The sequence below is a fragment of the Gallinula chloropus genome, assembly GCF_964237585.1.
Source record: "Gallinula chloropus genome assembly, chromosome: 15".
NCBI classification, from domain to species: domain Eukaryota; kingdom Metazoa; phylum Chordata; class Aves; order Gruiformes; family Rallidae; genus Gallinula; species Gallinula chloropus.
Genome location: NC_140100.1, coordinates 1,850,553 through 1,878,545, shown reverse-complemented (window position 1 = coordinate 1,878,545; position 27,993 = coordinate 1,850,553). Strand labels below are relative to the sequence as shown.

The 27,993-nt window shown below is 40.3% G+C and overlaps 1 protein-coding gene across 1 annotated transcript; it reads right to left on the bottom strand.

Annotated features, from left to right (window-relative positions):
• Positions 1–2: 2 nt before the first annotated feature.
• On the bottom strand, positions 3–27,983 carry CIITA (class II major histocompatibility complex transactivator; the record flags this gene model as incomplete). The annotated part of the gene is made up of 17 exons (XM_084270921.1): positions 3–75; positions 734–817; positions 1,269–1,352; positions 2,059–2,142; positions 2,481–2,573; positions 4,024–4,104; positions 5,424–5,495; positions 6,368–6,541; positions 6,647–8,354; positions 8,801–8,866; positions 11,150–11,290; positions 15,036–15,086; positions 15,698–15,781; positions 16,999–17,058; positions 17,477–17,605; positions 19,216–19,359; positions 27,683–27,983. The coding sequence occupies 17 exons, from the start codon at positions 27,981–27,983 to the stop codon at positions 3–5; spliced, it is 3,429 nt and encodes a 1,142-aa protein (XP_084127047.1).
• Between the last annotated feature and the right edge of the window lie 10 nt (positions 27,984–27,993).

Here is a 27,993-nt window from a genome sequence, read left to right as displayed (position 1 = left end):
ATCTACACGCTGATCCTCGAGTCCAGCTGCTGAAGGTGTTCGAGAACTCCATAGGGAATGGTGGGGTTCCACATCCTGTAAGGGCAAATTTCAAGATTTTAAGAAGTGTGATTTACTTCACAGGGTTTTGTGCTTTTGTTTTGGGTTTGTGTATGTTTGTGCTTTCTTGTGTTTGTTCTTTTTCTTTTAAGTTTCCTTTCCCTTTTAAGTACCATTCTAGAAAAGTAATTAAGATATGGAGCAAATGAAAACGCATTTTCATGTAGAAGAAAGCAGTTCACTCCCCCATAACCTGTCTGGCTCCAGTTACAGGACACACTACAGCCATGTCTCCCTAACTCTTCTTCAGCTGTCTATCAAATTCCCTTCCCCTGAATGCGTACTGGCAGCTTCAGTCTGTTTAGCCTCTAATGATGGGTGCTCACTGTTTATCCTTCAAATACAAGTCCTGCAGCACAGAGTAGGTCAGGTACCCCAGGAGGGTAGAAGATTAACAAGGGGAGGCTCTATGTAAACCATGATTAAAGCAGGACAAGCTTGCTTGCCTGGGATGACTGGGAATTAATGCAGCTGAAATGAAACACAACTTCTTTAACATTTTTGTGGCTGCTTTTGTATTTTGGTGATGTCTTTTTAATGTGACTCTTACAAATCTGACAAATACAGAACACAGCTTGAGTGTGAATTCTAACCCAGTTTACAGGATGAAGACAAAGCAAAGAGCAAGACTCACACCAAGTTCTTTATATGGGGACATTTTCGTAGGCTGTCAGTCAGCTGCTGGGCTCCAACACCAGTTATTTTGTTATACTGAATGCTGAGGAAAAAAACCACCTTTGTTAATCCACATCTCTTCATGTAGCAGTGTAATCAAACAGTCCAAAATCAAAAATATTATACAGGCTTATTTGCAGATGGGGGAAAAATGAAAAAAAAAAACCAACCCCAAAACCCAAATAGATCCTTGATTTCAAAAACCTGTAATAAAACACTCAAAAAGTCAAACTGGAACTTCATGAAGTTAGTTCACCTGAGGTAGTCCTTACTCTATATACCCACGGTCCTTCTCCAATTCCCCATGACCCTATTCTGCAATGCTCCATAGTCCTTTCTAACCACAGACCCTCTGGGCTCTGTGTAAGCACATTTTCTCTGTGAAGTTTCATTCCTCAAATTCTGTCTCCTCTACCCCATGCATAGAAGATTGAAATCTTCAGTACCCAAGCAAGTTAGCTTTCCTGTCCCCTCTCAGAAGATCTCATACTCACTCCAGCACTCTTAAAGATGCCATCGCAGGAAGAACCTTTGCAAGATTTTCTGCTCCCAAATCACAGATGTTGTTGTTGTATAAGCTGCAGAAAACCAAACCAGTATAGTCACAATTGAAGAATGGATAATAGAAACAGATTATACATTAGATCAAGGAATTTCAGATATGGTTGATACTTGATACATCAAACTTGTAATTTATCCTTATCTATTTGCAGCTAATGTTTAAAACACAGTATAATTTTTTTCTGTATCAAGTCAAGTGGCCACATCTCTTCTCCAGCTAGTACAGCAACAGCAAATACAGGTCTAGATTCTTAATGAATAATGAGAACATTTCTGTCTACATTAGATCAAATTAAAAATCTGCAAGAAAATGAAGCTCAAAGATTTGGGGCACAGCATTCAAAAGATTTCCATGTGAGCAAATTTCCAGAACTGCACAGCACATTTCCCTGCATTCCCCATGAGACACGTCAGTCAGGCCTCTGCCAGACTGGTCCCATATCAACAAAAACACACCCCACCTTGTTGCTGGCTTAGGGCTTAGCACGGTGCTTAAGCAAGCTCAGTGTATGGAGTGAATTTAAAAACCAGCACAGTTCCCATTATACTCCAGAGAGATCCTTCTGCATGTCTACACTGGGTCATACATTTCTCTCCTTCTCTTCTACCTAAAGACCTTATGCAAGAATGAAACCAGAAGCCTGGCTGTGGCACAGTGTACATATTTGTTCCACACTCTGTGCTTTCTGGCAGAAATAGCAAGAACAGGATGCAGCCACTTACCTTAGTGTCTTTAATGAAGACAAGGAAGGAAGAGCTGTAGCCAGTTTCTCCGCTCCCACATCTGTTATCTTATTCTGTGATAAGCTACAGTGAGATCACTTTGTTAGTGGAGAACATTTATTCTACTTGATTACAGAACGGGGAATATTGATTTTTAATGTATCTTTTATTTCTTTAGAGAACCTGTTTAGACCAATGCAGGGAGAAAAGACAAACTATGGCACTTGAAGGGAAATGTGGAATTGCCACAGGATTAACATATTTCTCTAATGAATGTGCAGATTAAGGATGTCTATAGACTCACTGGTCTTCCACGCCCATGGGTTCGTTGTGCCCGTAATTGTTACCATATTATCCCTTAAGGCTCTAGGTTTAATCTATTTCTTTTCAAAATTTTCCAGAACTGTTAACCTTGCACTTACTTTAGTGTTTCCAGTGATGTCAGGGTTGGAAAGACTTCAGATAGACTCTTCGCCCCTTCATCTCCTATGCCGTTTTCACTCAGAGCATCAAGGCTGGGTGATGACAAAGAGAGAATTAAGCTTCCCTTTTAATCTAGACTTTTGTGGTTTATTCACCTCAGAGACCACTCTATGTATCTTAAAAAGCTCCTTCTCTGCAGTAGCCTCAATCAGCAGGAACCATCACACAAATTGCAGCTTCTCTAATAAGCAGCTCTCTGCTTCCCAAATTTACAGTGTAAGAAATTATTTTTCTCCTCTCTGAATGGCTTGACCCATTTCCTTTGATATGCAAATTGTAGCACTTAATGCCTTGCCTCCACCAGACACTGAGGATTAGTAAAACGGTTAGGAAAGAGCCGTGTTCCAGCTCTGCTGAAATGAGATTTCCTTTGCACACAGAAATACAGAACTGTCAGAATCCAGCAGATGCTGTAAATCCCTGCCGGAACAGCTCCTTCTCCAGATAGGGAGTATTAGAAGTGAAGTTTTTCCTCATTCAGGTATCGAGACGGAGGAGTTTGAGATAGTCACAATTTTAGATACTGGATTCACTTCCAATCTGACAGATAAGGCTGAAATACACTGGACTCATTCCAATTTTAGAGATCTATTGTTTTCCAAAACCATCCTGAAAAGGCCAGCTACAGTACAGACAAATGGCCAAGGTGCTGAGCCAGTAAGGACACAGGCCCTCTCAAACCCAGTAACCTTCCCACCGAGATGACAGCAGAATATTGAGTATTGCTGCTGCAATTGTTTATAGAGTAAAGAAGATTAAAATTCAGAGACAGCTGGTTTGTCATGGATACCACAGAATAAATAGGAACTGGAGCTCTTAAAACTCTATTTCTAATACCGCTCCTAGTAAATGAAGTGACAAAGACTGTGAAAACACGTGGGCAGAACAAAGCCAGCTGCTAGCTGTGCACGGCTTTTTAATGTCTTTTATATGAATCAAATCCACAAAGCTCAAACTCTTACAGGTTCTACCAGGAGTTAAGGATGTTTGTTGGCAGCAGAAGATGCACAGTACCAGCACAAATACTGAAATCAACCCCCAAATTCAGCACTGCTTCTGGTTCAGGAGGGAGCCTGTTCTCTCCTAGGGAACGTGACGGCAAGTCCCTCAGGGCATCACCATGAGCCTGGGTATTTCTCAGAGCTTGGATAAAGAAATCATTAATCCACAGGCAGTGTTGATCAGTGCTGTGGCAGGAAGGGGGAGCACCCAGTGGGGCTCTTTACTGAACCTTTCCCACAAGCCTTTGACCACTGAAGAACACACAGGGAGCTGTATCAAACTCCTGTCATGTGTCTTAAGGGAGGATGAAGAGTGCTTGTTCTGAGTCTGCTGTTACATTCTGGGGATGTTTGTGCTCAGTTTGTTCAACGTAACTAGTTTTGCTGGCAAATAAAATGTTTCTTGGATATATGAGCTTCCTCCCTCATCAAGGGCTGCTGAGGAGCAACATTAGCAGAGCTAATCTTTGGCATTACTCACTCTAAATGTTGAAGTAATGGAAATGCTGCAAGAATTTCCACAAGTTTTAGGAATCCCTGAAGGCCACACACTGGACCCAGCCTGGAAGAAAATACAGACAGGCAGCAGTTTTTTCACATGCACATAAACAGCAGAAGTTATGAATTTTTAAATTCTTCCCCTGCAGCCCCAAATGCAAACTAGTTTACACTCCTCAGAAGCAGCCATTCCCTACAATTTGCAGCAAGGATGTCTGTGTTGAAGCCTCCAGATGAGTACCCTGCAAGGCTAAAGTTAGAGCAGAGCTTGCTTGTGCAACAGCTGCAGGATGTGCATTATAATGTAATTCTTTGAAAGATTCATCTCCCTTCTTTTAGTTTCCTGCATTTCCTTTCCTGTTTTTACAGGTTTTTCTTTTTAAAGTATGATAATCTTAATAATGGAGATTAAAAAAACCCTCTCTGCTTCCCTCCTGCCCCCAGTTACTGGTAATTTGGGCTAACTTAGGATCAGCATTTTACTTTTTACTGCAGCTTAAAGCATAAACTGAACTTCAATATTTCAGCTCTGAACATTTTTCCTTCAGATGCTGACCTCTTATTTGGAGTTTCCTTGGTATCAGAACAAGTTCCACCAAGTTAAAAGGATTGGAATTTTAATCAAAATACAAAATAAAGGGAGAGGAGAGGAAATAAGAACAGAAGGCAGCATAAGATCAGAAGTGAGAACAAGCATAGCAGTTCTTGACTGGGGCAGATGTGAAGAGCAGGAAAGAGATGAAAGACCTGGCAAGAGTTCTCCATTGCACTGGGGCAATTTCTGTCCAAACTGCTCCTCACACTAGGGCAGGATATTTTAAGCAATAGAATAGCCTTGGAGGCTGCTTACAGTTTCAGGGGAAAAAGAAGCATTACTCATTTTTTTAGATTCAATGTTTCCAAGTCAGTCTTCCTCCTTCCAAGGACATGGTGCTAAATACTTTGTTTGGGAAGCTTTCTCTGACTTTCTCACGGTCTGAGCTCTGAGATAGGGCAGAAAAGTACATCGGGACACTCAGATGGGAAAGTTGAACATTTCTAGGGAAAAAAAACATTTCCCAAGTAGCTAGATCACAATCAGGGTATTTCATACCCTGTGGCACAAGAACTAAATCTGGTGATAAGGAGCTAACTTGGAGTAAAATCAAACCAAATTGATAGAACCACGTTGATCTGTAGGATCAATAGGATCTGCAGGAGCTAGAAATGACACCTTTTAACTTTTGGCCATAACTTAATAAATCTAGTTGAGAGAAGCAAAGCAGAAATAAATGCTTTACCATAAACCAAGTATAACTCAGTTTGATGACTACAGCCAATATCCATGACTCTTCTCAGTCTTAAACATAATGAGGTATCAATGCACAGAGGAATCTCACTTACGCAAACTCTAGTTTTCTGAGGTTTCTGATGGTGGGAATGTCATAGCTGCTGCAGCCGGAGGCATCTTGCACACTAAACAAATCACAGCAGAGCCAGAGTGTGAGAAATATTTAGCTGTGGAAACAGTACTTTAAAAAGAGTTTCTTAGCAGGCTTTTACAGGAAATAAACCACTGCTACATGAACTGAGGAACCAGGAAACTTCAGGGAACTCCAAGCTTCCTATATTCAATTAAGTTAAATCTGATAATTGCCTTTCATAGTGCAGTCATTTGCTATTTTTCCAGTAAGATTTAAAAATACATTATTCTAAATCAAGTATTTTTTGTCAGATATGAAACTTACTTTATGTGTATTTTAATCTAAGCACTCTGCCCATGTTAAAATGGAAGCAACCATTTTTGTTTAAAAAAATACAACCAAAATGCTTTATTTCCACATGCTTTTACTTGCAACCAGTCCCCAGCCACACCATGAGCAGGGAGGAAACACCAGGTTTATAGATCATGTAACACCAGTTTTTACATCCTGAGCTAAAGGACCAGCTCAGGTCACTTGTGAGCAGGGCAAAACAGGCTTCCATGTAGGGCTCAGGTGCTACAGAGGCAAGAGTCAGTTAAGCCCATGTGTAACTGAAAGCCACTGGAAGAGGACATGCTCAGAGATTTAAAAGAAACCTGAGGGAAAAATAAATGATACCTGGCTGTTTTATTGGCAGTTTTGATAAATATTCTGCATGGTGCTGCTGCTGCCATGGCTTTCCCCAGCCATGACAATCACTGCACTTTGGGGTAGGAGAACCCTCTGAGACAATCCAAGAGCTTGCACTGCCTTAGTTGCTTCTTTGGACAAGCAGAGGTCTCCATTCTCCAGCACTGTCAGTGAACCCCCATTTTCTTAAATTGTTGGTATATTAAGGGAACTTTTGGTCATAAAGGAACCTACCAGTTGGTCATCCTCTTCTGCAGCTCTACAAGGTCTGAAAGGTCACTGACATCCTTCATTGTCTTTGCCTTAAAGGGATCAAGAACAAATTTCTCTGTTGATGCTCTCAGCAGTTCATAGTCTTTTGTCTGTTCTAAAGACTTCCAGAGCTTGACTGTATCACCCAGGGAGGCCCTGTGAAGTGACAAAACATGTGAAGTCAACACATATGACCACTGTTGTTGTGTCATCTACACACAGTCCTATGGATGACACTACTACCTACACAGAATGACCAACCTGAACGATGCCACATTCTTCAGGCCAACCAAATCTCTTAGGCCTTGCAGGTCAATGCTGCTGTTCCGCAAATCCAAGGAAAACTCTTTTCTTGACCTCTTTAAAATAGAGTGCAGCACATGGACATCAGGTGGTGTAAGAACTATGCCCAGAAAAGACAGGTCTGGCTTGAGCCTTAAGGCCACGTGCTGCAGAAGGTAATTGTTTTGTGTTTCATAAATACAATGCAGAAGCTCGAGTAACCTCTCTGGACAGAGCTCGTTTATCTGCAGCCTTCTGATAGATTTCAGGAGTGTTTTCTGCTTCTTGGTTGATTGTTTTACATCCTTATTTGAAAGGGAGCAGAAGCAAGGGTCATCCTGGAGGAACAACAATCCTGCCAAAAGTCGAGGTACTAAATACAGCCAGTGATAAGGTTTTTTCTTCTTGGATGGAAAAGACAAGTACTTGGTTAGATTTTTATCCTTGATCTCTTCTGCCAACATAAGGTGAAGTGCACCCAAGAAATTCTGAATGACAAAATCAGAGAATGTGCTCCCAAATTCCTCTTCTCTGCTATCTGGATGTCTGGGGAATGCAAATGGCAGGAGAAATCCATATTTCAGAGCAAACTCTTTAACCTCCTTAGAAGGAAGAAGATCACTTTTCATGGCACTTTGGTGTTTTTCTCCAAGATCCCAGGCTATACGGCTTAGCATAGCAAGACTCTCTTGATCTTGCCTGGCTGCAACTTCTGTGTGTATAGGTACTATCTTCTGCTGAACAAATTTCAGGAAGACTGTAGTAAGAGTTGAAGGAAGGCTTTTCTCTCTCATTTCAAGCATCATCTCACAGAGAAAACAAACAAATCTACACATAGCAGGGCTGTAACAATGGCTGAACAAGTACTCACACTCTTTTATTAACTTCAGTGCCTTATCACAGTAGGGTAACCCTTCAAAGTATTTGGTGATGTACAATTCTCTCTGCTGAGGGGAAAATCCTATTGTTTCAATAGTCTTATCCACTTTGGACACATATTGATACACCTTGTCTTTTGGTCTTGCTGTAAGTAATAAAGTACAACCATTGAGTATCTTTTTATGGACGAGTCCTGAAAGCAGCTCCTTTACAGTGCACAAGTCTTTTTCAGGCTGGCCGGCCAAGCCACGAGAAGAATTCTCATGATCATTCAACCCTTCAAAACCATCAAAAACCAGAAGGACTTTAGCAGGATTTTGCAATATATACTCAAAGATCTCTTGACTTCCCTCTTGAGGTTTTACAAAAAATTCCAGAAGCAGATCCTTCAGGCTGTATCGCTTCTCAGGCAAACTTATTTGTTTGCAGTCAAACCAAAACACAAATTCAAATTGAGAAAACTCTCCATTGGACCAGTCCTGGCAGATCTTCTGGACAAGAATGCTTTTGCCCATTCCAGCTTTTCCCAGCACCACAATGACTTTAGTCTCTAGATCTTTACCTCCTGGAATTTGAAATATTTGGCTTCTTTTAAGGGATGTCTTTTCTTTCCCTTGCAGGCTGCAAGTTACCAGCTCCTTTTCCATTGCTTTTGTGCTGCTCTTTCCACTCTTGGTTTCATTTTGGCTTTGAACAAGTGTCCCCTCAATAAATAAGTGATCAAGGGTTACTTCACGCTCCATGGCCACAGATTTGCACACGTCTCGGAAATAATCCTTCAGGGATGTACAGAAAGCTTCCACTGGCTCTGGAGAAAAAGGAGAACAAACAAACTGAAGAAACCAGTCTACTGATTACAACATTGCACCACAGTGGTTTAAATACATAGGTGTAATATGGCCAAAATGCATCAGTTCCTATAAAGCCCATAGCTCTGGATTTATCCCATGCAACTGCAGGTAATTAAATTAGGAGCGCAGGCAGAGTAGACACTTTAAGATCTACCAACTGAAAAATTTCGGAGGTGTCTATGCATATGGTAAAACCAGTCAAGTAGACTGATGTTCTCAGTGGGTACTACAGCTGGATATCTAAAGGTAGACAAGTCTTATGTCATAAACCCAAGAACTGCAATCAGCCACTCAGAACAGTGGCTTAACAAATTGCTGAATGACAATCCCTACAACAGCTAGAAATGAAGAAAAATGAGCCCAAAATTACCAGAAGTTTTAAGTTCAAGGGATCTAAACTCACTTGGTCTTTTGAAAGGTTCTTCAGAAGAAATGATGGGAACTCGGACTTCTTTGAAGACTTCTAAACCTGGAGAAACAAACCAGTGTGCTTGAGGAAGACACCTGGACAGCCATCGATTCAGCTTCACCAATTCAACAATGAGACTAATGCAAATTTTCAAGTTCATTGCAATGTATGCTATGCACCATCCAGAGAAAGAGGTACTTTGTTTTACAAGGGAAAGGAAAAAAATCCTCACACAATTCAGCTGCCATGAACTGTTGCAGGCAGTATGACACCACACAAGTTAACAGCTGTCCTGACAGCTGTATGAAGCAGGCCTATAACAACAAGGTGACATCCGCTGGTCTTTTCACATGTCAGTGTTTCTCATCGATTCACATTCTCGCATGACACTTCTTGGTGCCATCAAAAGCAGTATCTTCCTGTTGTTATTCTACACCTTGTAACCAAGCAATAAGGATGAAAGTCACAGAGAAGTGACTATCTGGAACAGAATTTACCCATTATTCTTCCTGACAAAGTACTATCACTGTCCAATTTTCTTTATTTTTGCCTTTTTCAAGCTACTGCAGAACCCTGCACTTGCTCAGATGAGCAGTGTCTGCCATGCACAAAGAAAATGGGAATTTTTCACAGAAAACACACTTTCTACACACTGATAATGAAAGAATATCAGTTTTGAGAAAACCTTTGGCAGGAAAAGCTTTGCATATGCAGGACAGGATTTAAATTCACAGACACTGTAACAAACCCAAGCTCATCAATGGTTTAATAGTAACCACACTCAGCAGAGAGAGGGAAAAACCATAAAGAGCAAAACAAGTTAATCTCCCTAGATTTGTACAAACATATTCATTACCATAATATTTGGTTCCTCTTGATGTAGAATGTGCTTTTTTTAAAAAATACAAATCTTAAATTTTCAGACATCTGAAAATCAATTCCTACCCTGCATGCCAGCAGCAGATGGAATGGTTGGAGTTCAGAATTGTTTCTATCAGGGAATCAACCACAGACTTCTAACAAGCAAGTCCTTTTTCCAGTGAAACCATACGTTTGATATATAGTTCTCCTCCTTGTAGGAGAAAAATCAACTTAAAGTATTAAATAGAAAGGAGAGATGCCTGTTTTCAGGCAAGTGCCTGGATTTTGTTTAATATTTATTTTATCAAATGAAAACAACAGAATGGAAACCCAAGAAAAGCTGTAATGAGACATGTAGATGGGAAGCAGCATTTGTTAAATCAATTAGGTGTCAATTTTTAAAAAAAGGAAAAGAGGCTGGCTTGGTAGCTTACACACTGTTTTTTCTGATGCTCTTGGAATTCTGAGGTTGGCAACATACTCACATATGTAAATCAGCTGGGATTATTAGTATTGTGTATTCACATCAACAGTATATATCATGTACAAATACTTCCCCAAACCTAAGGGTACTTGCCTATTAATTAGCGTTTAAAATTTTGGTGCTCTGACCGGTGTTAGGCACCAGAGGGCAACAAAACACTTGTACTAAGCTGCAAACAGCTACAATCAGCAGAGCACATAGAGATCAGAATCTAAATAACCACTGAAGTCAAACTCCCTGTTCTAACAGCTCCCGGAGAGCTGGAAGAAAAGTGAGGAAAGTTTGTTCCCACAAGTGAGAGCGTTCTGCCCTAACCAAGGCTCGGATTTCTTTATAAGCTTTTCTGTATCTTAGGCTTCTGTATTGTTTAGTTAAATCATCTTGGGGTTTGTGGCTTCCATGTGAGCAGACTGCAGCCTGGCCTCCAGCACTGAGCATTTAAGATCCTCAGGCCATGGCAGTACCAGCACAACCTCCACAACTGAGAGTGCTCAAGCAATCAGGCTTTGGTATGGTTTTAACTAGACAAGAAGTCTTCTTCCAGAGCCTGGACTTCATAGCAGACACAGTTGATTAACTGCTAACAAACACTCAAACCTTTAGCTCTACAGCTCTTTATCTGCTCTGTGTTTTTTGGACTAAGCAGCCAGGGATCAATACAAAGAAGAAAATTCCATTTTTATTTTCCTCAATAAGGTCAATATGAGTAAAGCCTGGAGGGAAGAATTGGCTTTGGGCAGAAACAATATGCTCCCTCTCCCAATCCAAAGTAGTACTGAATACATTAAAAAAATCATTTTCTACTTACCACGTAAACTGTCTGTAAATCCTGGGGATATCACTGTTTCCACAGAGGTGGTCAGCACTGGCAAGAAAGAGAGTTTTCAGCCTATTATAGCTACCAGGAACTGAAACAAGGAATCTTAGTACTTTGCTGACAGTGCTGATTTAACAGTACTTTCTGCCTATTTATGTGGAGAAACAGTTACTGCTCTTACCTGGACATATTATAACATCAGATGTGCCATTTCCAATAACAAAGTTAAGTATCTGCTGAGGATGATCTGCAAAGCCTGTATTCTCTTGGCACCCTTTCACATCAACAGGTAGATACTCTGGAATCAAAGGTGATGAAGACCCTGAAATTAGTGCAGAATTATCACTCGTCTGTTGTAAAAATTTTTTGGTTTCTAAGAAAGAAAAAGCTTTCTAAAAGCTGCTTATGCTTCCTGGCAGCTTCTGAGCAAATATTCACAGTGGAGAGCTTATGATCCAGAATTCTTATGATCACATGAGCTTCATAGAACCCATTAAAAAAACCTCTTAAAAGAGATGATGAATATGAAATAAAAGGGATCACCCAGCTTTTAGTGACCCCTAGTTTTTTACAGTCTAGAGAGAAATTCTACTAACTTAAGGAAAAGTGCTTAAGGACAATAGATCCAGTAGAGACAACATATGTGAATATTACATATCTGAATTAATTTAACTATCCTTTGCATTACATCTTTTCCACATAATGGCACATCACACACCTTGTACAAGCAGCTAGCAAGCATCCTCCATCTGAATCCACACTGGGAAATGTTTTGATGATGCAGTGCTTGCAATTTAATCAGCCATGGCTCTGAGCTTCTGTGGGTGTGACAGAATTTCTTCTGCTACTTTGTGCTGTTTCAGCTAGCATCGGATACTTCAAGACTTCTAATTTACCCACTGCTTTTTGGTTCCCTTCCAGTATAGATCTAACAGTGAAAGGTGTTGAATTGTGTCTTTGCCATTAGCAATTGCCAGTGTTCCATGAGCGGAGTCAGCTACACAACATGACGAAGGCAAGGTGGCCATATGGCCCATTGCTAGGATTTGTAGACAAAACCTGGGTAGTAAATTCTAACCTAGCTTTTGCTCTTCTCTTGCAAAGGTAATTATCCTGCAGCCCTTTACAAACTTCAGGATGAAAAAGGATTTGGAAGTAACTCAAAGCTTATTAATGAAAATTTTGTTATTTCTTATTCTTAAAACAAGTAAATAATTATTTAGATTAGCATATAGTAAATAACTCTGTTCTCTTATTTATTAACCATCACTTCACCAATTAAATAAAAGACTCATTCATAGAATGATTAAGGTTGGAAAAAGCCTCTAAGATGATCTAGTCCAACCATTCTCCTGCCACCTGTATCACTAAACCACATCCCTCAGTACCTCACCCAGCATTTCTTTAAACATCCTGAGGGACAGTGACTCCTCCACCTCCCTGGGCAGCCCGTTCCAATGCCCAACTGCTCCTTCTGAAAAGGAATTTCTCCTAATTTCTAACCTGAACCTGCCCTGGTGCAACCTGCTGCCATTCCCTCTCATCCTGTTTTCTTTGCCATTCTTCATGGCCAATGACCAGATTTATAAGAGAGCTTTCCCTTGCATAAATCAATCTGTAGACAGGTGCACACCAATAACTGTACTGTTCATACCAGGAATTAAAAAACTTCTTTCCAACTCACTGGTGTCAGGAAATTTACTCAGGTCTCAACATCTAAAATGTATGTATGAAATTCTGTTGTAGATCACTTTTTTCCAGTACTTCACTGTTTTACCTTTTTAAAAAAATCTTTCATGGTCTGTCTTCTTTCTTGAAACCTTTTAGATGTGTTTAGATGTAAATGACCTTATACATAGGTGGCCTTCAGGTAAGACAGAGCAAGGTTTTACAGTGGCTGAACTGCTGCCCAGACATGGTTTGTTACTTTCATATTGTGGAAGATTAGAGACTCGGGTACAATAAACTGAGGACTGACTCTCTGCTTTGACTCTGCAGTGCTTGTAAAGGCAAACAGAATGTGTTAAGAAGGTTTCTCAGAAAACAGTCACAAACACCTGAGTTTTAAAAGATGCATTTTGCCTGCAGCACTTGTTTATTCCCAGAAGATAAGAAACAGGGAGGGAGACTCAAGTGCATTGCATGATTTCATCTGCTAATTAAAAGTTTCTTACAAATCAAGTAAGATACACTTGCTTGTTTTGAAGTAGTCTGCTCGTTTCCTTTGTTTTGCCACATGCTTATTTTAAGATTTGGTTTCACTTTTCTTTCCCCACTCCTGCCTAGCAGCAACAATTAGGCCTCTATTGTATCCCTTTTTGCAGTCTGATGATTTACCTTTATCAGGAGCAACAAACCTGTGTGGGCTTTGTGCCACCATAGTGCACACTGTCACCTGGAGTGCAAGCTTTTTAGGGTGGGATGTGTTTATTTTGTTTATCAGGATGTAGGAGCCTTCCATTTTTGCAACAAGTGTTTCTCAGCTCCTCTGTAAATCAGCATGGGAAATTCCCATGTGATTTCCTATCCAATCACTGTTGTGTTGCTAAGGTCAGATAAGATCTGGTACAGAGAGTGTGATAATATTCTAGGCACTTTCCAGAAAAGGATGGGCAGCTTTACAAAGTACCTGTTAGCTTTGTGGTGATAATGCAAACTGGAATATGAGTTTTTTAGGGTGAGGCATTTGTATTTTTACTGTTTTGTTGTTGTTTTTTTTCTTTTGTTTTTAAATCAGAAACTGATGTGTTTCCTTATTGAAAACTCCTCATTGTTAGTGTGACAAACACAGGCGTTTAAAAAGCACCAAACCTATCAAGGAATTTAAGCAGCCAGAAGGTATTCCACCTTCAGTGGGTACTAGCTGCCAGGAACTTTTCCTGAGTCAGCAGGAACTCCAGAACTAGCAAATGTATTTCTTTCTACAGCTAACACTACTCAACAACCCTGGAGAAGTACACATGAGCATTGGAAATCCAGCTCAGGTCACAGTCTATGCCAGCTCCTTAGCAACTGCTGGGCAACTGAGAGCATGAATTTTGCTGAGGTGCAATCCCATGATCCAAGCAGTCTCTGGATGGCTTTCTAGGTAACACACTGCTTTTGGATTCCCACCCTGACACGTACATGGCCCATGGGGTTTGGTAGCCAGAGGTCTGTTTAAGAGGCTTGGGAAGCATGCTAGCTTGCAGTAGTGCACGTGTCACTTCAAAACACAGTATAATATATTCATTCAAAGGTGATTGCTCTGACACAGATTTTGGAAGGGTATTTTGCTGGCTTAGCTATGCTTGAGACACTCATTTAGGCTACAGCTAAGAAAACTTTTGCAGCAGCTTACACCTAGGGAACAAATTATAGCCTGCCTGCTGGCCAAAGGTACTGCCTCACAGTCTAACAGCATCTAACATCTAAAAGCTTCCCTTCCTCTCATCCTTACTTTGGTCTAAAGTACTGTAAAGCATGTGTTGGGCCAAGAAGCTGTCGCTTTACAATTGCTTTCACTAGTATATTTCACTGCATTTTGGAAGTTACCACACTTAAAGAGGATCAGACCAAGGAAATTCCAAACCCTGGCCTAAGCCACGCTGCCCAGCAGAAGTAAAAGTGCATGTGATAAAAATGACAACATTTGCCTCTGGCCCAATTCTCTGCTGTTTTGCTTTCTGCTCCCAGATAGATTTAGAGAAGTTCAACTGTGCCTCTGCTGATAAGAAAGTAATTTTTCTATCACCTGGCAGGAACACTTGCTTTGGAAGCATAAGGATCTAACTGTTTCCAGGCTACAGTGTAGTTGGTCCCAATACACATCATTTAATAGCTATTGATAGGAGGGCACAGATTTGTTGCACCATGAATTAGTCAGTGGTGTATAAGAATGGGATTCTACAGTGATTTCTACTCTGCTGGAAGTAGAAAAATGCACAGTGATTCTGTATCACCAAATCTATGACAGCAAACTTTCCCTTGAAGGTAGAGTTACAATCTGTTACCTTACAGAAAATGAGGCTTTGGAACATGAGACAATATGTGTTCAATAATCTGTTCCTATTCAGCCAAAAACTTACCAATTTTCTTGTATTTGGGTTCTGAAGCCTCAGAGCAACTCTCTGCAGAGCCTAAGAAGGCTGAAAGAAAGAAAGGTGATAGTAAGTGACAAAAATTGAATCAGTTTGATAATTTTAAGTTTCCACCTTGGAAATGTATTTTAATTTTTTTAAGTAGAAGGGAGTGTTACCAGTTTCAATTCAGCTATCCAGCTATTTCAGAACTGTACAGGTCCACTGTATAAAATACGAATGTGAAAACCCTTGTGGTACTTTATTCTGACTGTGAAGTTTCAATTAGGCTGCAGATTCTTGTGCCAGTGATCAAAGAGCTTTGCTGCTCTTCTTGCTATTAAAGAGGGAAATGTTCACCTAATACTTCCTAAGCTATAGATGGAAACAAAGTTAATATAGTCACACAGATGATAAAAAAAGGCAAGAAATATGACATGCTTAATGTCATGTTACAGGACAACGAATTCTGTGAATCGTAAAGAATGTTCTTGGGGCAGCTGTTTTCACTTCCAGCCTGCTCAGGATGAACAGATTCAGAGGAGTAACATCTGGTGGTATCAGGGAAGAACTACAGAAGAGATGCATCCAGGCTGTGTTAAACCTAAAGCACTGAAACACAAATTTGGAATTAAAACCCTACAGCCTTTCAAACTCTATTTTTCACTTACTTCGTTTGTGACATTTCTGCATCTTTATGTCAGTAAATTTCTCTGTGTTTTCAGTAGTCATTTCATCCAAAATAAGGTTCCCTGCTAAAAATATGAAATATTGCCAAATGTCAATCGTTGTTCTCCTAGCAAAATTAAAGAAAGAGCTACAAGCAAGAGAATCACACCAACAGCCAGCAAAGATGCTCCAAATAAGATAAAATACAAATCACATGGTAAAACACATACCCAGATTGATATGTTTTAGAAAGCCTCAAGCTCTAAATGCAGATTGTGTCACCCTGTGTTAGTTTCTGAACCGTGAAATATTAATCTACAGTCATAAATTCACTGCCTAATTAAACATCACAGCTGTATTGCAGTGTGATCTCAGTACTAGTGAAGTTATTTACTCATTGAATGTACAAAAAAAGATTAGATCCTTTAAGAGATAAAGAGTTCTAAACAGATTTTATAGTTTTTGTTGTAAGAACCATGAAGTTATCTGTATCATTCTTCTACTGGCAAATACTTAAGTACTAATACTGTATCTCATTTCCTCCAAAACAAAATTTTGCCATTAGGTGTAAAAACCTCCAAATTTGAAACACACTACAGAGCAGTCAAAAGCATTTAAAAATTCATGTGAACTTCCTGTAACCAGAATTGTCCTAGAGAATGACTGACCTTTGGTAAATTATTCCGAATTACTTTGCTCAAACATAAACCAGGATATTCTATGGATTTCCCACATATTTTTATCTATTTATAAGTAGCAAACAGCTACCTTTATGCCACTATCAAAACATGATTTTGTACCAAAAAGCCAAGCAATTATCTCTGGTCAAGCACTGAGCGAAGGAATCATTTACTAGATTTATACATCACTGCACTGATCAGGGAAAGAAGTAAAATCTGCTTCCTCAGGCACCTCTGTCCATCCTGGACACGTATTTCTGTAAGTGTGGATGAACTGCATGCTAAGTCTTCTGGGTGGGTCAGAAGACATCAGAATAATTCTGATGCTAATTAAAGGCATATGCTGCACTAGACAGTTCAGCTGTGCACAGACTATGACCATAGCAACATGATGAGCAAACTTGGTCAGAGATAAAACTGCCATGGTTGAGTAAGGCCTGCAGAATGCAGAAAATCCTCAAAGTTTGTCAAGAAAATCCTGGGACACAGTTCTCATGGGGAAGAAAAGGATACCACAAGTATAGAAACTTTACTAGGGTTCAAATTGTGGGGATGAAGTACAGTGCAGGTCTTAGTCAGTACAGTGTCATGGAGAAAATCACTCTTTGCCACGTAAATCTTACCAAAAGTATCTTCCACCTGCTTCTCCTGCTGATCTTTGAGCACATATTCTGCTAATTCAGCTAGCAGGAAGGAAAAAAAAGGAATTCAGTAAATACACAGTAAATTTCACAGTAAAGCTCTTCTTAGCTTACTGCAGAATTCTGTTAATAAGAGTATCAGCAAAATAGAGGAGTTAAGTTTTTCTTGTAAATTGTTGTTCAGGAAATAAAGAACACGAGAAAGGAGAAGTGGAGACAGGAAGTATTAAACAGAAGGAGCCATTAATAGAGAGATTTTCCCCCAACAACCACAAGATACAGTTCGCCTGTTTCCCCACAATGCACAGGTTTAGGTACCCTAGCTAGATCTACCATGCATGAGGGACAGGCTGCTTGAGTACATGCTCCTACTTTAGACTGAAAATAGGATTAGTAAGAAATAGCTATGGTAAATCATTGGAAATTAATTATTAAAAAATTTTAAAAATGACTTTCATACCTATTCTAGCATAAGCTTCTGTGGTGTTAGAACAGAGATACAGTTCATCTTCATTTTCACTATTTTCCATTGTATACAGGAAATCCATATTACTGAACTGATCATAGCTGTTGGCATCAACTTCAGGATCTAGAATGAAAAAGAAGTATGTAAATGGCTCGATGAATACAGTAACCAAGGAATAAAAAACTAACAGGACATACAGAAGAGGCAGATTTGTTACTTCAGGATAAGGCTTGGGCTCTTCATAGTATGTTGGCCAAGCAGAGACAGAACCAAATTCTCAGTAATTTATAGTCACCCAGAAATCAACGTTTTTCATTCGCTAAATGCTGAGATTTATGTCTCCCAGTAAATAAAACAGTTCCAGAGCCCATTTAATGACACTAAAGCCTACACACATGGCCTGGACTCATCCATATTAAACCTTCGTATTCTTCAGGATATGGTGGTACCACTCAAATTCCCTGTTTAGAACAGTGCTGGGTCCATGTTAACCCCTGAAGTGCAGCTAACAAACAGCCTGTGAAGTTGCAGGTTCACCAAGATCAAAAACATGCCAAGGACCAGGCTAGCATCTTCACAGCAGAGATGTCCATCTTCCAATAACTGGTGCCATGTTCTGACAACATTCAATTTATCTACACCATCTCAGACACTGCTAAGGCTCCAAAGCATTCAAATCAGAGACACATCTCTGACATAACAAAAGTCAGTCCTTGATCCCTAATCCTACTTTCAGTCACTGAGGAAGTAGGTCATGGGAGTGAAGAAACATCTCTGTGGTTGTTATTAACAGAAGTTGAGAGCACAGCTCAACCTGGGAAAAAATCACAAAGATGATTCCCAATTCCGGTGCTCTGCTGTCCACTCAGTTGCTCACATACCTGCTCACACTGCTCACTCATGAAAGCAAAGAGGATGCAATGGTATTCTCCAATTCAGTACCATTTGTTACCTATTGGGCACAGAGCTATAGGACTTCTTTCATTGCCACTCTCAACCCACAGGCCAGCTCATCTGTTTAAAATAAGCTCTGCTATTGCTCCACAACAGTCAGTAGCACAGATACACTTTCATACTTTTATGCCAGTAAAGTCATGGAGAGCAGAACGTTCCACAACCTCCACACAGATTCAAGAAGTCTGAGAGCCAGGGCAACCTCCTATTTTGATTACCTGTAAGAACTTATCACCTTAATGCCGTGGCACTTCTGCCATCTCCTCTCACAGAATCATAAAATCTTTGGTTTGTGCCCCCAAAAGCTGTTAAATGAAAGTCCATTGTGTTGGTGCCCTAGGATCTCAGAAGGAAATTAAATTACTATTCTCCTTCCAGACGGGCTTCATCACAAACTCTAAAACTCTGTCTTGCAGAGCTTTTGACAACTACCCTTGGCCAGCTTAAACCAGGAACATTTGCAAATAAACCACTCACAGAAATTACATGTAAACCAAAGACAACAGTCTGACACTTTCATGAGTGACATCTATAGTATGCTTTGTATGGTCACAGAGCAGGAAGCTGTAAATACATACAGTTGTAAAACATGACAGTTTCTGGAAGCAGTCAGTGTTTTATATATAAATATACAAAGTTACCACATCCTAAGACCAAGTGTCAACTGGATTTAATCCAGCCACCACTATTAGCTGCCATTTAGATGGCTGTGGGAGGTGGCAATAACCTACAGTACAATAACCAAACTAATCAAGCATTTTTTTTAGTGGTGTACTAACCTGGAGGGAAGTCACCTGCTTCATTTCCAGATGACTTTGGATCAAGGAGAGCATACAGGTGGAATGGATCGAGATCGCTGTGCAGCAAATCAAGATAGCTATTTTCAGGCACAAATGGAGAATCCATGATTTGTCTCTTGCAGTCTGAAATCAAATCACAAAACAGTTAGCTATGACAAAACCCCAGCTTTTGTCAACCAAAACTACAAGTCCCACACTGTGGATTCCTGTTAACAAGATATGGAGGCCTTAAGGCTGAGGAACCTTGCTTACCAAGTCCTGTGTTGAGTTGTAATCCTGAGTTACTTAAACCTGCAGATACAGGGGCAGCCTGCAGTGAGCCTTACCTATTTTTCACTGCAAACAGGGGCCTGGACCAAAAGTCCAAAGTATTCACTAAGTCACAACTCCTGTATTTTTATCAGGAAGTAAATGATGCAAGCACAGGTCCAGCAGGTACTGGTGAAGTGAGAAGGGCTGCAGTGAAGAGGATGGGAGAAGAATCCCATTCTTTACTGTGAGAACAATTTCTTCTTGGGAGAAGCAGCTTCTGCCTGGGATACTAAATGCAGCTTCTAAGCCCTGGAGGTGGCACTAGGAGACATTCCCTCAGCACAAGAAGTAACAGCAAAACACAGAACATTTATTTATATAATATTTCCCAAGCCACGTGGTTGATTTTGTACAGAATGCAATGGTTACCTTGGGTATTTGTTTCTTGTAACAGGGTGCTCACTGCAATTTACAATCCATCACAATTTTGTAATGAATTTTCTTTCCCCCTCAGAACTCAAGCACGTACCTACTCATGAGCTGGGAGTTGCTACAGCCTTTGAAGCAGTGCACCATACTGAATCCAGAGAAACTGTAGAATCACACAATCCCAGACTGGTTTAGGTTGGAAGGGACCTCAAAGCCCATCCATTTCCAACACCCTGCCACAGGCAGGGACAACCTCCACTAGCCCAGGGTGCCCAAAGCCCCATCCAACCTGGCCTTGAACCCTGCCAGGGATCCAGGGACAGCCACAGCTTCTCTGGGCACCCTGTATCAGGGTCTCCACACCCTCACAGTGAGCAATTCCTTCCTAATACCCAAACTAAATCTACCCTAATTCAACTGGTCTAAGCTGCTCCCTGCTCCAGTCATCCCTGTTTATATGAGACCTGCTTAGACTGCTGCAGCTACATGTCTTAATAAAATTTATCTCTTCCTCCACCTAATTTTAAATCCCTTGTATTTCCTTCCTGCTACTGGAGCAGCAGAAGAATAAACTCAATCATTCTTCCTAGATATTCTACAGGTAGTAATATAATACCACTTGTTTATTCAGTCTTTAGAAAACTATTTCAAAACCAAATATTTGCTCCTTGGTGTTTACAGACCACTGATACAAATGGCACCTGGGATGGCGATTCAAGTAATTTACTCCAGCATGATATTGAGATGTCAGCATGAAATGAACCACCAGGAAAATTTCCAGACCATATCCTGTTAAATAGGTGTCCACACACCACAACCATGAAAAATTTCACCTTGGCATCAAGCACTGTATTTTACAATGGTCAGCTCTCAAATATTCTGTCTTTAACAGAGACTATTGTGTCCCTGGTTGCACATGTCTACTTTGCTGAACTGTGCAAATGGGAAGCAACCCACTGTACCATGAAAGAAGAGAAATACAGTGAACACTGCACCTCTGATGAAAGGCAGAGCAGACCTAGCCACGGGCTACCACATGCTGCTTTGTTACAAACTAATCTTCATTCCTTTTACCCTTCTTCAAGAACGTCCCTCTGAGCAGCTCCCCTTCCCTTCCAGCTTGGAAATGGACCTCTTTGCATTTTGCTGCAGAAGACACCAAAACCTAGAGCCAGAACTCAGAAGAGTGGGTGGACAAAGTGAGGTCACGAGTAGGAGTTACCTATACTCAGGTAGTTCTCATTTTTCATGTTTTGAGGCCTCATTATATTACCAAAGATTACAAAAATATGGTAGAATTATCTGCTGTGCTATAAGTAGAAAGCAGAAGTTCACAAACCTGCATGAGGACCAAGACTGAAGTCATAAACATACCAGATTAAATTTTCAGTTTGTTGTAACATTTTACTTTGCCCATTCCCTTGTTGAATTAATGCAAAGTCTAAACAGTGTTGGGCCTTTCAGAATGCCAGGTTGCAGGACTTTGTGAAGGTGAAGCAGAAACTCTGAGTCAGTACAAATTTGGGTACCGAGAACTAATTGGGCACAAGCCACAAAGGGAATCCAAGACAGACAAATGCATCACTTCAAGTTCAGTGATTAGTAAATTCTTGATTACAGAAGACAAAGAAACAGGCACATCCTATGGAAAGAGACTAAGTTGGCCTACTTAATCTTCATGGAAACACTAAACTTAATTAAAGTCATAGTTAATAAGAGCTTTGTTATTTAAAACCTTTCTCTCAATAGTATTTCCCTGTGGATAAGTACATAAGTAATAAAAAGTGTTTTCAGCTATGGTAGTCAAGAAGTCAGGAAGCAACCAAGAGGAAGTCTTGCCAGTGCCAGCTCTAGCTAAAGGAAAATAAATACCCCAACATAAAAGGTGCTATAATCCAGGAGCACAGGAGTAAGAGAAACATAGCCTTTTACCTTGGGAAAAATGAAGATTGCCACTCTTGAATGGCCCTCAGCTAACCCTCTGTTTTTCTCCAATACTTTGGTTTTGACACAAATCTATACATAGCTGTGTTTCTACTGACTACACTGGATTTGGGATGCTGTGATTTCTTTCTGCAGCTGAACCAACAAATTCTTAGTAGCAGCTGTGCTTTGCTGCACTAAAATCACCATGCCTCCATGGAAAACACTCTGTCCCAGGATGCACGAAAAAAGTGAGTTTTTGAAAGATGAAGAAATCTAGACTGAGAGCATCAGAGGCAAGGAGAATTACACCACAGGGACAGTGAGTGTTTTACTACATGTTTCAACTGGAGCACACAAAACGAAACTAGACCTTACCAAGCTTGTTTACAACAGCAATTCCTTTCCCAGAGCTTCCCCTTTTTTCTCACAGCATCCCAGCAGTCCCTAGCCTGAGACCAAAGATGAATAAGCACTGTACTACGCAATACTTTCTCCACTGTTTCATACCCTAATTTAGTTTCCCAGTAGCACATTCCTTTCTGGGGTCCCATACAGCGCTGCCAAAATGGGCGTTTGGCACATTTTCCTATCAGAGGCCTAAAAGATTTCATAATCATTTGTGTGTTAGGACTGTAAAGGCTAGAGCAGCTCTCTGTGGGAGACCTGGGAGGTCCCACACTCACTTGCAAGAGGAGAACAGAGTTCCCCAGGGATGCCCATGCTGTCCTTTGCGACAGGGCTCCCCACACATCACGCACAGGCTGGGCGGGGGAACACAAGATGTGCTTCTGAATGGATCTCTATGCCATTCAGAAAGTTGTTTGATTTAATCATGTCTTATATTTTAGATGAACAGTATGTTAAGAACTGAAGGCTATGGGGTCTGCTACTAATTAAAATCAAGAGAATATAGAAGAATTATACAAACAGTAATGTAACATGTACTCTAAAAATAAGGTGGATGCTTCTGAGGAGATTTGTTAAAATCTGAACCAACAGGTAATATCCCAAATGAGTACAGATGGTATCTTGGCATCTAAGCAATTTCAGGAACAGAGGATACACACACACAATTTAATTTTTGTACTTGTTTAGGAAGCTGAGGATAATTCACAGAAAATAGTAGTAGTAGCCATGCAAATCACACATTTCTTAACCAGAGTATGGCATCATTACAGCTCTAAGTCTTAGATTACAGAAAAATAGGAGAGTGGGATTGCTGTGAAACCAGGATTGTGAAATATTAAACACAAAGCTTGCTGAAGAAATGTTATTTTCTTTCCACTGCCCATGCCCATTAAGTGCTACACAAGAATCTGAGTGAAGTAAGCTGACAAAACCCAGGTTATATCAAACTAAGTGAGAAGCCCAGCGAAGCACTGATTAAAAGCTCCACCTTAGAAAGTTTTCTCTTTTCTTCTGTGCCCCCCAAAGGTTATGTCACTGTTTGCAACACACCAGGAGGCAGGAATATGTTTCCTGGCTTATGCCACAGGCAGTGTTTTGGGGCAACATTCAGCAGGAGATAGGCAAGCCAGCAGCAAGGAGAGATGAAGTCCCCTCCATGATACAGTCACTTGCCTACCTTTCCCCTCCCCAAATCCATCAATAACAATTCCTCTGATTATTTGTACACTGCAAGTAATGGTGCTCAATTTATATTTAGCTTTGTAGGTTTTAGCCTCTATTTCATATCTATGAAAGACTTTATATCAGAAAGGCAGTTAAACTCTTCTTTTAGTATTACCTGATTGAAGAAAAGATACTACTGTTAGTAACAGCCTTTCTATCTTGCCGATGGAGTGCTGTGTTACTCTCCATGGGCTTTATAGTGCAAAAAGGAACAACAGAGAAGATGCTGGAAAAAAACCCTGCTTTATATCCTGCCACAGTCTCCTTTGTCTCCCTTAGAGATGAGTTTAAATAAGTTAGAAAAAGTCTAAATACCACGTGAAAGGAGCTTCTGCCTTTCAATGAACTTAGCTGTATAGTGACCAACACAACAGATAAAATAACTGTTACTGGCCTGTGCAGGAGACAGACAAGTTCAGACAGAGTAATGAAGTACTAACCTGCAGGTGTCAGAGTTGTGATTTGAATGCAGAATTTGTGTTTTCACAACCAGTATCACCTCTGTGCCCCAGCTGTGCCCAACTCTTCTATCCCAGCAGTGAAATTAAATGAAGTGGCAGAGCAGACACCTTGAATATAAGCTTGTTTGGCAGAAAAAGTACATTTGCACTCAAGATTTTATTCAAGAGAATCTAACCCTTCCTAAATGGGAAAATAAAGCTCTAGGTTGTTTTGCCAGGTCTCCAAAGAAAATGGCAATAAGCCAGATTCTTCAGTTATTCTCAGTTTCACTTTCTATAATAACGTTTATACAAAACCCAAGTAACTTCTTAAAGTCTGAAACAAGCTCCAGCCAACTAACAGGGCTAGCCAAAAAGCAAAATCACTAAAAACTCTACAAAATTTCACCCTCATTCAGACTTCAACCTACTAATATTTCAAGCAGTACCTGTCCAGATATTTACACATCATAGCTACCAATATCCACAAAAGGCAAGATGAACTTACCATGACAACAGCACTACATTCAAGAGTTGAGGAAAAACTAACCTTATGAGACTGGACAGTTCCTGTTCTTTCTGGATTCAGTACCAAAAAACGAGCAGAGTTGCTATCACTGCTCAGGGCTTACAGAAAGTGACACCAGAAAGGAGGAAATGAGCCAGATCAGTCACTGCAGAAAAGTTAAAGGCTTAGGGGGAATTCCAAAGAGGAAAATTTAAAGGAACCTCCCTTCTAGCCATCTTGTATAATAAGCACTCTTACCTTTAATGGCCAGCTGTCAGCACTAAGAAGAGCTTGCACTTGTCACTAGTTAGAAATAGATTTATTCAGTTGGAAAATGAAATTGGATGAGAGTCGGCGGTAACGATTCCTGGTGCTCCCAGAATTCTTCCTCTCCTTTTTTATTCCAGTTCAAATCTGTCCCAAAGTAATGCTGTTAAACAGTCCATCAGGAAGAATAAAGCAAGCAGCATGCCACCACTCTTACCTTGTTGCTCCATTTGAGTTAACAGAAGTGAAAGTATTTTCTTTCACGTGTTCATAGACTCTACCAATGTAAAATCAGTTTGGTATCTTGTGCAAGTGTTGCTTGCTATTGGCCCAACACGGAAAGTCTGATGGTTATACAGAACAGGAGCTTTTAAATCTTGCCTGGCTTACACATGGAGTTCAGGGTTTGCTTCTAGCAGCATCTGACAGAATGTTTATTCACTGAATCACAGCTTACCCCGCCAGCACCTACACGGCATAAGACAAACAACCTTTTGAAAACCAACTTCATTCATGAGCATTCCTACCATGATACCTGTTATCTGCTCCTGTGTGGCTCTGCAAGCTTATTTGCCTATTTTTTTTATCATGCATAGACTTATACACATTAGAAATTAATTAAATATATTGTCAAGTGAGTAGACACTTTTTGCAGTATTATTTCACCTGCTATAGCTGATAACAAAAGTTCCACCACAGAGTCTGAAGGGGAAAGTATGGAAGTAGTATTTGATGAAGTAAATAACATCCAAGACTTGCTGCTTCAATAAGTCAAATTTTTAATCAGTTGCTTGGTAACAAATTGTTTCTGCACATGGCAGCAAGTCCTATAAGCAAAGCAGCCGCTGACCTGTGCAAGCATTTTACCTTTGCAGAGGAGATCCACTTCTTCCAGGTTCCATGGGAACATGCTCACCGAGAAGACATAAAGCTGGTTCCTCCCTGAAGGTGGCTGATCTGTTCCCAGTTTTTACAGGGACCAGCCTGAGATGAAGAGCACTAGCCTCTTTGGGGTCTCTAACCAGCCAGGCAGCTATGTTCTTGGAATTCCTCTAAGCACATTAGAAGAAAAGCAACAACTTGGTATAACAGCATTCAGAGCAGAAAACAACAAAAGGCTGCACAAATACAGATTCTGTATTTAATCTTCTGGTTTGACAGGAGACAACAATACAGTCTCACTGCATGAGAAATTCCTACAAAACTTAAAAGGGTTATTTGTTAGCCCTATTCTAACATGCAGCACAACCTCATGAGTTATAAGGCCCTCTATCAGCCCTTCAAGCAGATTTCTCTATCAACTTCTAAGGCTGTAATCCCATAAGATTATCTATATACTTCAAGAATGAAAGTCTGTGGAACAAAAGAGTTCAGGTGTTTACTGTGGTGCCGGTTTGTAACCACAGCAAAGACTGTTGTCCACTTTTCGTACAACACCCAGGGCTGCTCAGAAACCACAGAAAGGAATTGCTGGTTCATCCAATAAACCAGTCTCCAAAGATTGTCTTTAGAGATGGAGGGAAAAGCAGTCTGGTAAACAAGAGACCGTGAGGTAGATGAGAACTACATAAGCTTCTCATGGAACCATCAGCTTCTTTCTTTCAATGTTTGCTCATATGCTGCCCTACTGCAAACGGAGGGAACAGAACATACTGAGTACTGTTGGGAGCACAGCAAAACAGATGTTAATATTGCATTTTGCCAGAGGACAAAAGCTAGGAGTTTTTTTCTCCAGAAATTGCAAAGATCTGTTTTGTGGTAGAAGAAATAGCTGCAAAACTATTAAGCAGTCAGTGAGAAACCTGCCAGTATCACTCTGTTCCTGACCTGACTTTTCTTTGCAAGGCTTCTTCAGACTGAACAACAATTGAACATAAGGCTGAAAAATTAACAGGTTTCAAAAGAGAAAGTCAGAAAAGAATTTGCTTCAAAGGAAGCTCAAGTTTCTAATACAACTTGAGTCATTTCCTGGTGAATTAATGCTTTTGAAAATAGGTCTTTTAAGCCCATCTCCACTGCAAAATCTAGAGGATGGCAACAATGGTGGAAGATGTGATGAATGAATCTTCTTCTGATGTGCTTCAGCTCGCTGTCACATCTCAAGCAAATACAGACTTTGTGACAGAGATAACAGAACCAGACAAGACAGGATCAAGATCTTTCAATGGAAAATTTTAGGTGCTACAATTAACAAAAACGTGAAGGAGCAGATCTCTTTAAGTACTTCAGGAAATTATTAAAAGTAGAAACCAGACTATATATACACCCTGCACAAGTGGCACTAGGCTACTTGCTATTTTACATTTAAAACATAAATTCTTGGCATTAATTTAAATGTGTGTAATAGCAGCACTAAAATCTTCAAGGTCAGTATTTTGCCCTCTCATGAGCTATTCTACTTTTTTTTTCTCCAGCACTTCCCTGATACTTTCATCCATGCCTTGAAAAGCCATGTCCAGTACTGTACTTTAGAAGAGGAAGAATTGTATATCCCTCCCTACATTGCACCCCAAGATCCTTACATCAGTTTTACATGACTATTCCAGTATTGTACTGAACATTCTTTTACTCTCCCTTAGTTTTGTAAAGCAACTCTGAACTTTAAGCTGGAGTTCTGCCATTTTACACAGTATAGATGATGTTAGAATTGTCCCAGAGTTACTTGGTGCTACTCAGGCTATCAATATTTGGTACGTCAGTTGAGAAAAACTGACCTTATCATGGTCTCTTTAACCTACTTGGCATTTCTGGTACTACAAAAGGTGACAAAAAACCAAAACCAAGTTTTATTATGGCCTGGCTATGAAAATTATTATCAGATAGCTAGTCTGAATGAGTGGGTCTCTTTTTAGCTGCTCTTGCATTACATTCTGCTCTCTTCCCCACCTGCTCTCCACTGATGTCCTTTGCATTATGCCACAATACAATCTCAAAATGAAGGAAATAAATCTGTAATGAAGCAAAAAAAAAAAAAAAAAAGAGGCTGATTTACCAGAAATGTATTTGCTTCCTGTTGGTTCATTATCTGTCATGCTTTGAGGCTTACTGCCACAGAGGTTTAAACAACAGAGGGGAATCACAGTGTTCAGGTACAGGTCCCATTTTTCCATAAATGTCAAAGATATCTTCCTTGCCAGGTCCTCTCTGTCTTTTTCGTGGAGCAAGGCTTGATGGTACTCCTTGGATATCACATCTTCTTTCAGCATGAGGTTAAGCAATACATGGTAATCAGAAGCTGTAGCAGCTGAAAGAATCTTCCTTACTCTAGGCAGGATCTCCTTAAAGAGATCCATCCCTGTGTCT